The sequence below is a fragment of the Cyprinus carpio genome, chromosome B7 (genome assembly GCF_018340385.1).
Source record: "Cyprinus carpio isolate SPL01 chromosome B7, ASM1834038v1, whole genome shotgun sequence".
Taxonomy (NCBI): Eukaryota; Metazoa; Chordata; class Actinopteri; order Cypriniformes; family Cyprinidae; genus Cyprinus; species Cyprinus carpio.
Window position 1 is genome coordinate 9,094,754 of NC_056603.1, and position 15,126 is coordinate 9,109,879.

Consider the following 15,126-nt stretch of genomic DNA (forward strand, 5'->3'; position numbering starts at 1 on the left):
TGATACTCGTCACCTAGATAACATGTATAAGAAATTTCTTCTTTGATTTATGATTGCTGATACACTTAATTTATTAACATTTAGGCTAATCATGTTATGGTATACTATCCGCTCGTCCTCACATGTATAAAATGTAGTAAAACATGGTTTTACTACAGTAATTTAGTAGTAACTAAAAAAAAAATTACAGAAGATCACTGTGAAATCTTTATATTTTATCATGCAGAATGTAATTCATGATTCATTCCAAGGCTTCATTTATTTGATCCAAAATACAGCAAAAACAGTAATATTGTGTAATATTTTTACAATTTTAAATAACTGTTTTCTATTTGAATATATTTTAAAATATAATTTATTTTTTGTGATCAAAGCTTAATTTTCAGCATCATTACTCCAGTTCAGTACTCTTCAGTGTCACGTTATCCTTCAGAAATGCTTTTCACTGCAACTGTACTTTTCACACTATTTTTATTTATTTTTTCATTGCTGGCTTATTTTTAGGGAAAGTGTAGTGAATAAGAAACCTTCAAGAGACCAACATCCCTGGTCCACCACAGTATCAAATTTTTGCCAGGTAGGCGGATTTTACATGTTGGATATGTTATAGTAACGGTATGGTTATAGTTTCTTATAATCTGGAATTGAGTGAGGACATAATTACTTAAATTATATTTCAAAAAAGTTTGTCAAAAATACTTGACTCATTGCTCACCTTCCCCTCTTCTCAATCTCATTCATAATCATGTTAACCAAATAATACAAATTAGCTTATAAAACCAAACAGAATATCTAAAAAAGAGAATATATATGCGAGAGGGACATCCCAGTGGATCACAGTGAAGTCATAAACATCTTCAAGCACATGGCTCACAGAAGGTTGCTGTTGTAATTAGGTTTAAAGAAGCCCTTAAAACCCTGTTTATCTATATTATCTAATTATCTAATATTATTATTATGGTTGTTATTAATCGTGAATAAATCTAAAGCTTTTGAGACTATTATTTTGTGTTATTGAATTTGTCATGAAGATGTGACCATTTCTTCCTTTTATGCAGGCTTACTAAATAATCTTGATATAAAAAAAGGGAGGGGGGTGCCCTTTTTCAGTTTCAGCACATGCCCCTCAAAAGGTCTGTGCACGGCCCTGTTATTAATATTTATTTATGAAAGTATTTGTGTTTGACCTTTTTAGGTTGCTGTCAGTGAGTCAGTGAATTGAGTTCAAGAGTCGATTCGTGAATGAATCAGTCAGTACGATTCGTTTGATACATTGAAAGGAACCGACTCAAAAGAACGATTCGCTCATGACGGGCAATCGATTCTTCGGTCTCAACGATTCTTCAGAAAGATGTGGTTAATGGATTAATATTCCATTTTAAAACATCAATTTACTCCACACTGGTAGCTGCAGCTATCCATAAAACTGTAACTACAGAGTCGATTGACACCTAGTGGCTGTTTGTGCGCAATTATAATGCGCGCTTCAGTTTAAACCTCCTACAGGCAGGTGGCGCCAGAGACGCGGTAAAACACTTCACCGTGAAGAGTCCTCCGCAGAAGCAGCGGGTGACGAGGGGAAGATGGCGGCGACGGTGCTAAGGTCGCTCTCCAGTCTCGGACGTCCTTTAGTGCTGTTAAATAATAATGTCAGCACTCCAGCCTGTGTTCTGCTACAGAAGAGGTGCACACATTATAGTCGTCTATACAGCGTTGTTAAAAAAAAATTGATTTAGTTTGTTAGTGGCTTGCTAATAGGCAGTGTTATTGGGATTAGATAACCAGCTTTTTCCCCCTTGCGATTTTATAACAAACATTAAAATTTATAGCGTTACTAAACTGCCCTTTTCACATTCTAATTGTTGCACGAGAGGATTTGTTAATTGTTTTCCTCCCTCCACCGATGTTTTGATCAACTGCTAAAAGGAGAATGAAGCTGGTTTAGATGAAACATGAGCATTAAAGAACAGTTTCACAATTATTACTTGTGTATCATGGATTTAAGATCTTCTTGGACATCTACTTTGCTTTATATTATTTGTAAACATCTCAACACCTCCAGATAAAGTGGGCCAGAAATGAATGAAGCCACACATAAAAATGTATAAATGTCATTGCATTTATTTTAAAGTAACAGAAGCATAATTTTCCAGTAAACATTTCACTCAAACATGTTTTGTTGCTTTTTAAAAAATTAATTTTATTGCATTAGATAATTCAAGTGTTGCATGCAGATATATAGTGATGCCACTGTGTACACTAAATGCTGACACCTTGGAACTCGCAAATTCACACGTCTTGTTCTTGACATCCGAGCGGAAATCTGTGTGCAAATCAATGACACAGCTGTGTTTCAGGCTGAAGCAATGGCAGCCAGATGTGGAGTGGGCAGAGCAGTACTCGGGAGCTGTGATGTATCCCAGTGTCATCACCGAGAAATGGGTGCCTCCACCTTGGAATGGTTGGTTTCGTTTTGGCCTGGTGACTAACATATTAACAGTTCAACCAACCACAATGTCTATATATATATATATATATATATATATATATATATATATATATATTCATCTTTTTCAGACAAGGACCCACCAGCAGAGAAGGAGGTGTCCAACCTCACCATCAACTTCGGGCCTCAGCACCCGGCGGCTCATGGAGTGCTGCGTCTGGTGATGGAGCTCAGCGGAGAGTCGGTGAAGAAATGTGACCCTCACATCGGACTCCTGCACCGCGGCACTGAGAAACTGATTGAGTACAAGACTTATTTACAGGTAATTAAAGACTACAACAGCTATCGGCTGACACTATATTATCATAAGCCTGGTTAGCACGTAGCAACTTAATTCAAGCGAAAGAAAGTGACATACAGCCAAGTATGGTGACCCATACTCAGAATTCGTGCTCTGCATTTAACCCATCCAAAGTGCACACACACACCGTGAACACACACCCGGAATTGCCGGCCCGAGACTCGAACCCAGAACCTTAGGGTTAGGAGTCAACCTCTCTAACCACTAGGCCACGACTTCCCCAGGAATATTCACACGTTATTGCACTGCAAATCTCGACTGCCTGATTGAAAATGGAACTATGTTATTGCTCAGTTCTTTGTAGAAAATTATAAGTACGTCCTACTTTATCCACATACGTACAGCCAGTGTTGGGAAGGTTACTTTGTAAATGTAATAGGTTACTGGAACTATTTCAATTTCTTTATGAAAGTAGTGTAACTGATTACATTTGGTTGCTTTTGAATTACTTTTCTAAATTTCTAATGTTTTCAACTGTTAATCACATTAACATCTAAAGCAGGCAGGGTTAACCTTACCGTCAGACTTTCAAAATCCTTCATCGCTATAATAATTGAATTTTAAAGCACGGCCACCACAAAATCAGACTTTAGCACCTCTTTCTACTTTGCGATCATTCGGAGGTTAATTGAGACACCCCCTTTGTAATCGTTAACATTTTCAGAAGTAATTGTAATTTAATGACACTTTTTGTTTTCTCAGTAACTGTAACTGAAGGCAATTACATTTATTTTGTAATTAAATTACGTAATTCTGTTACATGTAACTAGTTACTCCCCCATACTGCATACAGCATACTTAGGGCAATATGTACTATAAAGCATATCTCAAATGTTTGATTGCTCTAATCTACTAAATCTGACTGTAAAGCATGTAGACATTGTAAACATTAACGTTATGATTTTTTGTAAAGCCTTGACTTGAATTCAATACATTGCAGCATTTTTTTTTATTTTTTATACATACTCTAAAAAGTGCTCACTCATGTACTTAATGTGATATTTACTTACTTACCTTTAATGTGATATATGTCACTGTGGACAAAAGTCTTTGCCAAATGCATTAGGTTAAACATAAATTTCAGAAATGTTAAGCTTGACATCACAAACTCATGGCTTATTAAGCTGTCATAAATGTGCTGTTATAAGAATCAGTGCTTTGTGCTGTTGTCTGTGATGAAGTGTGATTTGCTGTAATGTTGTCTGGTGTGTTTGTGTTGCTGCAGGCACTTCCATACTTCGACAGGCTGGACTATGTGTCCATGATGTGTAATGAGCAGGCATATTCTCTAGCCGTAGAAAAGCTTCTTAACATTCAGGCTCCACCACGTGCACAGTGGATTAGAGGTGAGGGACAAAACTAAAATGCTTTTGATTTGATTTACACTCATCAATCTTAAATTACGTAAATTTTTTTTTTTTTTTTTTTAAATACCCAAAAATAAGTAACTAGCTGAATCAGCTGCATAATTGTGTTATTGTACATGGCTTCTGCAGTGCTATATGGCGAGATGACCCGTATCCTGAACCACATTATGGGCGTCACCACCCATGCCCTGGACATCGGAGCCATGACCCCCTTATTCTGGATGTTTGAGGAGAGAGAGAAGGTAACGACTTGCTTTTGCACTTCATCGAACAGAAAAACAAGTAGAAGTTAAATATATGCATTTTGTTGGACATTAAATGTGTGTTGAAAATGCTACATGTAACACATAACAGTGTATGTGCTTTTGTGTGGAACCTAGTTACCACTGAATTGGTTGATATCTTGCAGATGTTTGAGTTCTATGAGAGAGTGTCTGGAGCCAGGATGCACGCCGCGTACGTCAGACCCGGCGGAGTTCATCAGGTCCACTTTGGTTAAAAACAATCTTTATAAATGAAAAGTCCTTTTCTGGTTATGCTGATAATTTCATAAAACTGCGGATCATTTTTGTTGCAGGACATGCCTCTTGGTCTCATGGATGACATCTATGAATGGTGCAAGAACTTCTCTATTCGCCTTGATGAAGTTGAGGAGGTATGTAGACCGAAATGCAACCAGGAGGCTGCATTTACACTTGCAAAAAAAAGAAAAAAAAGAATCTTATTTTTTTTACTCACCTTTGACACAGATCAGAATTTCGTGCACACATCTAAACACACAAATCTGTGCGAGATCCATTTTTTTCACATCCGATCTGAGCCACTTTTAAATGTGGTTTTAAATCGGGTACATATCTGATATGTGGACATCCAATCTATGTCTAAACACACATATCCAATTCCCTTCAGAGCTCCAAGGCCAACACAATGTGAGGGCAATATGTTATTTTATACAGGTGGGAACTTTATAGGTAAGAAACCCCTGCCCCATGAATTTTATAAATACAACAGCTTTACTGTTAAAAGTGAAATCTATATTTGACCCTAACTCTAGCACTCTATTCTAATTCTGTTTTATCTATTTGTAATTCTATTTTTTTCTTGTTCATTTCTGTGAACTCTTCAACAAAAGCTGGAGAGTATTTTGGAGGCCTGTAAATAATGATAAACAGAATGCGTGGAGCAACTTTCAGCACAATCCCTAGATATTCAAAAGACAAGTACTGACCTTATGACATTTGCTTGCATTGATAGACATCTTTAAATAGAGCCGCTACACCTCCACCTCTCCTAACAGTCCTGCAGACACTCATGAAAGTAAAGTTAAGAGGGGCTGCTTCACTGAGTACTGCACTGCAGCTGTCTTCTAGCCATGTTTCGTTTAGAAACATAAAATCCAGGTTTTTTTAGTGAGCGAATGTTTAAAATTGCTAACTTAATTGCATTGCTTTTTGTCTTAACAACAATCTTAGTTTGATGCCTAACAGGCCGCAGATTAGATGAGTCAGCTGTACGGCATGATAAGGCCTTAGACTTTCTGTCACGTGATAAAACAGAAATAGAGAAAGCTACAGGCACACTGGGTTCCCGCTTGTTCTGTAAACATTTGTGAATGTTGCTGCTATTATAGCAGGGACCCTACACATATCACTGAGAGCTGCTATCAGTTGTTTTAGGTTCCCCTATAGCAGATGGAGGGTGTGGGCTCTGGCGTTGTGGCAGTGGCCGGAGAGCTCTCACAGGAGGAGGAGGGCGAGCTGGGCCCACAGGAAAACCAAACTGTGAAACAACCGTGAAAACATGTTAGTTCCCCTTTCTAGGACTGGTTCACTGATGAATGACTGAGCTTTGAGTCTTCAAAGAGTTCACTAAAATCCTTCTTAAGGAGTTCTGACTGCTTTTTCCAAATATCATTCATCCCCACATGGATGATGATTCGCTTTGCAGTCTTGTGCTTCTGAAGTTCCTTGTTCACATCAGAAACGGTTGCTTGAGGAAAGCAGCATGTTGTTGTAGTTCTGCTACTGATGTTTCTGATAAAGGAGTAGCCCATGAGTTTGAAACTAGCAGAGGATGCTACCGCAGCAATATGAGATGCTCAATATGTCTCGCTCCCTGTTTGTGCCATTGATTAATGTGTCAATCAGTTTTGGCTTGTTCCTCTACACTTGGTATTAACTGTTGAGATTCACTAGATTCATGGGACTCACCGGCTGTATGTTGAGGGTGTCCCTGATGACAGTCTGCTGAGTATTTCGCCTGTTTTGGAAGTCCACCAAGTAACTTGTTTCAAGAACTGCAATCCTTTGTAGAAGTTTATGGCAGTTCATGCAGCAAGTAGATTCCACAAGAGGCATGTTGAATGTAGACAGCTGTGTTTTCCCGTCTCCGTAATGCAAGCTGCTGGCAGTGGGAGGCAAAGAGTCTTCTTTTTCGTGGCATTATTCCAGTCCTGAAAAGTTTTTAGTTTTTGGTTTTCTGCCAAAAATGTGTTGTTTGAGCACTGTGCTGATCTGCTGGAGTTAGAATCTTAGTAAAATCTGAGAAAAGTACATAAACAGAGAGCAAAGCGCGGAGCTGTAAGCAAGAGCGTCTGAACAGTAGCAAAGCCTCCTAGCACTCTATTTGTTTTCTAGCTGCTTGTTTTCTTAAAAAAAAGCCTCTAACACTAGCTTTCTCTATTCTTTTTCTATTCTATCCTGTCTATTTGTTTTCTTTTTATTTATTGTATCATTAAAAATAATATTTGTTTTCTAACTGATTGTTTTCTTAAAAAAAGACCTCTAACACTAGCTTTCTCTATTCGTTTTCTATTTTGTCTGTTTTCTTATTGTTTATTATATAATTATAAAAAAAAACTTGCTACATGTGTACTGCGTTAGGCTAACTGAGACTTGTCGTAGCACTTGCATTTTATTGCTCTTTTGTTGATTTTGATCGCTTCCATTGTCTTAATTTGTAAGTCGCTTTGGATAAAAGCTTCTGCTAAATGACTAAATGTAAATGTAAAAGCTACATTATATTTCTCAGCAATGAGGTTTTTGTAATTAAAGGGATACTTCACCCCAAAATGAAAATTTTGTCATTAATCACTTACCCCCATGTCGTTCCAAACCCGTAAAAGCTCAGTTCATCTTCAGAACACAATTTAAGATATTTTGGATGAAAACCTGGAGTCTTGAGACTGTCCCATAGACTGCCAAATAAATAACAGTGTCAAGGTCCAGAAAAGGTATGAAAGTTTTGTCAGAATACTCCATCTGCCATCAGACGTGCAATCTGGGTTATATGAAGCGACGGGGAATGCTTTTTGTTTGTCGAAGAAAACAAAAATAACAACTTTATTCAATAATTCCTTTGTCAGCGGTCTCCTGTGTTTCTTTCCATATCGTTGTATGCTGTGTATGCTCTTCTGTATCATCCGCGCCACAAGGATGCGCTGTTTTATTTCAGATCAAATCTAAATACACGTTGAAACAGCGCATCCTTGTGGCGCGGATGATACAGAAGAGCATACACAGCATACGATGATAATGAGAGAGACAGAGGAGACCGCTGACAAAGGAATTATTGAATAAAGTCGTTATTTTTGTTTACTTCACTCACAAAAAGTGTTCCTGTCACTTCATATAACCCAGATTGCACGTCTGATGGCAGATGGAGTATTCTGACAACAACTTTCATACCTTTTCTGGACCTTGACACTGTTATTTATTTGGCAGTCTATGGGACAGTCACAGGCCTCCCGGTTTTCATCAAAAATATCTTAAATTGTGTTCCGAAGAAGAATGAAGCTTTTATGGGTTTGGAACGACATGGGGGTAAGTGATTAATGACAAAATTTTCATTTTGGGGTGGAGTATCCCTTTAAACCAACAAGCTTCACTATTAGGCTACTCGCTCAGATATTGATTCTCTCTCCTTCTCGCTCAACAATTTATTAGAATTCATTCATATAAAAATGATCTTACAGCGCTTCTTTATTTCACCTCAGACTTCCACATCTAATGAGCTGTAGATTAAATAGCCAATGAAAATTATCATTATTTAGATTTTGTGCTGTAAAAAATCCAAAACAACTGTTGTCCATGCTGGGGAATAATAATGGCCATAAATAATTTGAATTACATAAATAATTTCAATAGCACAGCCTTTGAAAACCAGAGGGTCTACCATGTGCATAATAAAGTGATTACTGATAATCATTTTGGGCAGGAATTAATGTAAAAACAATGTCAGATACCAGTCGTGTCTAAAGTGGAACACTAAACAGGAACCAAAAAATCAGATATGCAGTGTAAACACAGCCTTACTAATCATGTAGATATGTTTCTTTTTCAAAATGCATGTATTTTCAATTGTATTGGAATTAATAAATGGAGTTTCTAAATGAATATGAATGCAATATTGTTTCAGATGCTGACCAACAATCGTATCTGGAGGAACAGAACTGTTGGTATCGGTGTAATTGGGGCAGAGGATGCACTCAATTATGGATTCAGGTAAAGCATTGTATTAAGTGAATCTGATTGGTCAGAGCTGCTGCTCAAGTGTCTCTCTCTCCCCTGCATTAACACAGAAGTTGCTGTAGTAGATGATCCATTTGACAGTAAGTGACGGAGAAAAAAAACCTTTAGGAGTAATTTATAAATCAAACCCAAATGGGACTTCTAATAGCAGTCTTTGTGTGGTGAGATGTAATCATCATCATAGCTTAACTAGTGAAATCACCCACAAATGCAAAATCAGATTGTCAATAGTGTGTGTGTTATACTTTCTTCAGCGGAGTGATGCTCAGAGGTTCTGGTATTAAATGGGATCTGAGGAAGAGTCAGCCCTACGATAAATACGACGAGGTGGACTTCGACGTGGCTGTTGGAAGTAATGGCGACTGCTATGACAGGTGACCTCACATGTTAATATTCTAGACTGAGTTAAGAGCTTCAGGAAGTTCAGAATGACAGGAAATCTAAAGTCAACCACAGGCTACAGATTGGTCTTAGACTCTACTAAGCTTTCTCACCACATATGCGGATGGTATCACATGTGAAATGTAGCATGATGTGTGCCACTTAAAAAAGACAAACTTTGTTGTGAGAACTTGTCACTAAACGAGCAAACATGATCAGTAGTATGATTTTTTTTGCTTGAATAACATTTAAATTATACTGTAATGAACCCTGTCACGGATTGATTTTATTACCGAAAATTGCATTGGATTCAAATATAGGAAGATATACGAGTAATTGTAACACTTTATAATAAGGTTCTATTTGTTAACATTAGGAAAATTACTGCCCACTGCTCCGGGTGTGTGTTCACGGTGTGTGTGTGTTCACTGCTGTGTGTGTGCACTTTGGATGGGTTAAATGCAGAGCACGAATTCTGAGTATGGGTCACCATACTTGGCTGTATGTCACTTCACTTTTTTCACTTTTTAAATAACATGAAAGTTAATAAATACTGTAACGTATGTACTGCTCATTGTTAGTTTATGCATTAAGTAAGGGATAATCAACAGCTAGCCATGCATTAAATGATTTTTAAAGGCAAAGAGCCGACCGCCGCGAAGCACTTATTCCATGGTCATTTGCCAAGTTATAGACAAGTTAAAACTAGTATTGCTCTTTGCCGCACAATATTTGACTGAATGGGTAAAAATGATTTTCGTCAGTTACGGCACGTTAGCTCTAGCATTCTTTCCGCTTCAAATCATACACAGAGATGAAATAGTGCAGTAAGATCACATTTATTTGAATGAATTATAGCATGTATTTGAATGAATTATCGATCGATTGTTTGAGAGAGAGAGAGAGAGAGAGAGAGAGAGAGAGTGATGATAGTTGTGTGTACCTGCATGCTGCGTCTGTGCGTTTCTCTTTACAAACAGTTACTTCAAAAACAGCCATTTTATCACCTCGTTGCTGAGGAATATAATGTAGCGATCTAGTATCTAGGCTATTTTATTAATAAAACTCACAGGGAAGCGTTGACAAGTTAATGTGTGTGTGGAGCGCAATCTGCTCTCTTTCTCTCTCTGTGTGTGTGCGAGTGATATGTGTTGGTTAGTGTGCATCAATTCAAGCAGCTCATTAATATAGAAAAGTGATTAAACTGACTTGAAACTACCTGTGCATTAAACGATTTTACTGCATACCTGCCAGCCAATCAGAATCCAGTATTCAGACAGACCATAGAATAACTAATGTTAACTAATGGGACCTTATTGTATAGTGTTACCACAAATATTGCCATGCTTCTTTACTTGATGTTATCAGGGACAAATATGAACTTGTTTTTAGATATCTGTGCCGAGTGGAGGAAATGAGACAGTCGCTGCGCATCATGCATCAGTGTCTCAACAAAATGCCTGCTGGAGAGATCAAGGTAGATGATGCTAAAATAGCCCCACCCAAGAGATCTGAGATGAAGGTGAGATATGCTTGGATATGTATCTTATTTAAAGGTGCAGGGTGTCGTTTCTGCTTTTTCAAACACTCCTCATATTTTTTTAGTAAGTCAAATACATAGTGTTACATTTACATTTATTCATTTAGCAGACGCTTTTATCCAAAGCGACTTACAATTGAGGAATACATTAAACGTTCATCTTAAAAAGGGCAAATTTTCTAAGCAAGCATCATTGTCTTGAACTTGATGTGAACTGCAACCGATAGCCAGTGCAGGGAGATAAAGAGAGGTGTGAAATGGGCTCTTTTGGGCTCGTTGAAGACCAGTCCCGCCGCTGCATTCTGAATCATTTGTAGAGGTTTGATTGTGCTTGATGGAAGTCCAGCCAGAAGAGCATTGCAGTAGTCCAGTCTAGAAATGTCAAGGGCCTGGACAAGAAGTTGTGCAGCATGCTCCTAACACAATGGCTTGAGTTTGCCCCAAAATCAATCCATTGTGTAAGCCATTATGTAATCCAGTGTTGCATAGTTCAGATGATCATACATTTTGAAGTACCACAATGTTAAACATAAGTTTTCAAATGACTTAATCATAATTGTATGAAACAAGTCATAAATGCATATTTCTATATAGAAAATACACACTTCAACTTTAAGAAAAAAGGTACAGATGTATTAATGTCTGTGTGCTTTAATGTTAACTAACCTCCCTCTGGTCCCATGACTTGTGTTCATGCAGACATCAATGGAATCTCTCATTCATCACTTTAAGCTGTACACTGAGGGCTACCAGGTTCCTCCGGGAGCCACATACACCGCTGTAGAGGCACCAAAGGTGAGTGTAATGCACATGCACATGAGCATGAGTTGACCAGCAACACCATTGTTGTTCTCAAGAGAATTTTTTGCGCTGACCTCATTGGCAGTTTTCAGTGGTTTTTGGTCCGTCTTCTCATCCAGCATGGCGAGGTTGTTGGTGAATTTTTAATTCACCATGCATATGTAGGGAATGTGGCTTTCTAAAGTTGCTGTCTTTGTGGTCGTGTGTGAAGGTACTTTTTTTTCTGGTGCTGTTTTTATTCAGCAATCCTATAGATTCAGTTGTTGCAGCACGACCAATGTGTGCCTGATTTCCAAGTTAATGACTTTTACGGTCTGGTTATTTTCAGTGAAGCAAAACCATACAGTATTGACTATTGATTTGTTAAACTTTTACTGAAATCTGAACTTATCATTTGGGCTGATCTTTATTTTTCCCCCTCAAAAAATTCATGTAAGTACTTATAGAATAAACTAATAAACCCATTAAATAAACAGACTTAAGAGGAATCAGAACAAGTGTTTTTATATTATTTTCCCATTCCTCCTCCACACTCAGCTGTGTTGTGTTGTGCTGCAGGGTGAGTTTGGTGTTTATCTGGTATCTGACGGTTCCAGCAGACCTTACCGCTGCAAGATCAAGGCACCTGGCTTTGCTCACTTGGTAATTCAATCATTTGACTATTATGATTCAGTTAGGATAATATACTCAACAATTATAAAATAATAAAAAAGAACATACACTACTATTGAAAAGTTTTAGGTCTGTAATGTGATTCTTATGCTCAACAAAGCTGCATTTATTTGATCAAAATTCAGTAAAAACAGTAACATTGTAAAATATTTTTACAATTTCAAAAAAAAAAAATTAAAAATATGATTTTAAAATGTAATTTATACCTGTGATGGCAAAGCAGTCTTCAGTGTCACATGATCCCTCTAATATTAGAAATCATTCTAATATGCTGATTTGATGAGCAAGAAACATTTTTTTTTATTATTATAAATGTTGAAAACAGATGTGCTTCTTAATATTTCTGTGGAAACTGACATGTATTTTTTATAAATATTTAATTATATTTATAATATATAATTTTATAACATTATAAATATTATTAGTGTCATTTACACAACATTTTATACAATTTAATGCTAAATAAAAGTATCAATTATATAAAAATAAATCATAGCAAGTTCAAACCTTTGCATGGTAGTTTATGGAAAAATGCTGCAAATACTGCAGGCCTTATCTTTGACCTTTCCTATTTGTGTTGTGATCTTACTCAGTGATGTGGTCTGTTTTGTCCCTCAGGCTGGTTTAGATCAAATGTCTAAAGGACACATGCTTGCTGACGTGGTGGCGATCATCGGTAAGTACTTTTTTTTTCTCTCTTTCTCTCTCTAACTAATACTACACTTTTCAGTTGTGTCTGTTTTGTAGATTTGCATGTCACAGCAATGGACTGCACATTTGCTTGCAGTGTTACATTTAAATAAGTGGCCAGCAGCACTATATAGTGGGGCTGTGTATCACCAGCAAAGTCACGAGACAATACATATCACGATACAGGACTGCACTGAATTTTACCAGCTGTTTATGAAACTGCATACTTTAGGGCCAGTGCTAACTATAAGCAGTTGACCTCTGCAATATGAAGGGCCTCCATAACTGTACCACAGTACAATATAGGTAATGGCATATGTTTACATTGGGCACTCCCCACCAGGTACAACATTCTGATTGTTTGCATTTTGTTTTTAAGCCCATAATTAATAATTTACTCATTCTAATAAATTTATATTGTAATGGCCACATATTAATATATATAAAAAAAACATCTTAACATTGATAGTAGGTTATCATTGCACAAATGAATGCACTCTCTACTTTTTAAAAATAAAATAAAAAGAAGAGTTCTAAACTAATGCGCTGTCTTTTGTATCTTACGCACACACGCGCTCAGTCACTCACACAGATCACGCTTTGCATGCAATCAGACATTCAGGAACAAACTTTTTAGCACTGGCCCGCATATTTTTATAAACTATATAAATAGCTTAATCGCTCAAGAGCTACATTATCTTTCTCAACAAGGAGCTGGTAACATCATTGTTTCTAAAGGAATTAAAGCCACAGCTTCACTGTTAATAGAGTAATGCGACAAAACGGAGGTAATTCTTACATGCGCAGCCTCTCTCCTCTCTTTCTCTCTCTCTCTCTCGTGTAAATAAACACTTGATGAATTACAATGTTCTGAGAATGGAATATTGAAGTGGAGATTGCTGTACTGCAAGCTAACAGGTGTTTTCAGAAAGCAAATGCGTTTATAGTGAAAAGAGAGCGCATGCACAGGGTTGCCAGGTTGACAAAGATAAGTAACACGCTTAACAGATATTTCCGTATTACGCAATGTTTCGGGGATAATATCTCTTTATATAAGGCAACCCCGGTTTTGTTCCTTTGCAGCCAGATTAAACCTTGTTGTAGCCTATATATTAAGCTCTATTCATTATTTTTTAGAAACCTTGCACTTTACTACTCAATTTTAAATGATGTTCTTGTATTCAAATTAAGCACTGTCCACTGCTGTGCACGTGCCACAATATCCATACAGGGCCAGCTGTATCGATACTGGTATTGTCAAATCTCTGTGACGATACATCGTATCGATATTTTGAACACAGCCCTACTATATAGTAAAATCTTCTCTGTTTTCACAAATTCTTAAATCCCTCCCTGGTCTACTCTGTACTCCTCTAAACTATGTATAAAACTTTGTATTGTTAGCACTTCTCATATTATTGCCTTCTTAAGATGAATTGCTGCTTGTATTTCTCTTTTGTAAGTTACTTTGGGTAAGAGTCTGCTAAATGAAAACATTTTTATGAATTTGATGTCATAGTATTATAGCTGCTATAACCCCAGTGTTGCTATATCAGGCTGCTTAAAAAAAAAAGCACATTTGAATGCGCCAGACAGTTCACATTCTGCTTACAAATATTTAATTGGCTTACATTTTCTTTGACATTCCCCAAACACTTCAATGATCCATTCAGCTGCCACAATTATATCCCTACAAACAAACAATTGGCAGTCAGATTTCTGCTTATGCAATTACACTGAAAATAACTGGTGTAGATACAAAATTTCTAGTAGTCATAGTAGTACCCTAGCAAGTCATTATATTACATTGAACCCCCCCCCCACCACAATAAAAACTACAGAGCTTTGATCATAAATCTAAGCATTTACTCTAAGCAAAAAAAAAAAAAAACACTTAGCAGTTGATCTTTTTAATGCAGTTTGAAAATCTCTGAAAATTAAAGTGACATTGGAAAAAAATAAATATCTCACAAAATGTATTTTTAGTGTTTTATTAGCAATTTGATGTTGCCCTGAGCCTCAACCTGTTGTCTTTTTTTTCCACAGGCACTCAGGACATCGTGTTTGGTGAAGTGGACCGTTGAGGACACCAGTGTCTGATCTTAATTCTGTCTTTGTGATCCATTCTAGCGATCTAATGACAGAAGTTACTATAATTCCTCCATGTAAATGTAATTTACTGTAATTTAATGCTCTTTGTCACTCAGGGGTGGGGGTGATTTATCTTGAAAACTGACATATTTTCACCACAACTTCCCTCTTGTCGGGCTCTGATGTGCTTATGGAATCGAATAAATATTTTAAAACTGTGAAAAACCGCAAATTTAGAAAAAATTTCT

At 37.0% G+C, this 15,126-nt stretch overlaps 1 protein-coding gene across 1 annotated transcript; it reads left to right on the forward strand.

The window, feature by feature from the left end:
• Positions 1-1,527: 1,527 nt before the first annotated feature.
• On the forward strand, positions 1,528-15,110 carry LOC122137928 (NADH dehydrogenase [ubiquinone] iron-sulfur protein 2, mitochondrial-like). Its single transcript, XM_042727097.1, has 14 exons — positions 1,528-1,684; positions 2,358-2,461; positions 2,578-2,768; positions 4,033-4,153; positions 4,304-4,416; positions 4,584-4,658; positions 4,752-4,829; positions 8,591-8,676; positions 8,958-9,077; positions 10,477-10,606; positions 11,324-11,419; positions 11,984-12,067; positions 12,716-12,773; positions 14,834-15,110. Exons 1-14 carry the CDS (start codon positions 1,584-1,586, stop codon positions 14,869-14,871), a joined length of 1,395 nt encoding a protein of 464 aa, XP_042583031.1. The 5' UTR covers positions 1,528-1,583; the 3' UTR covers positions 14,872-15,110.
• Positions 15,111-15,126: the final 16 nt, after the last annotated feature.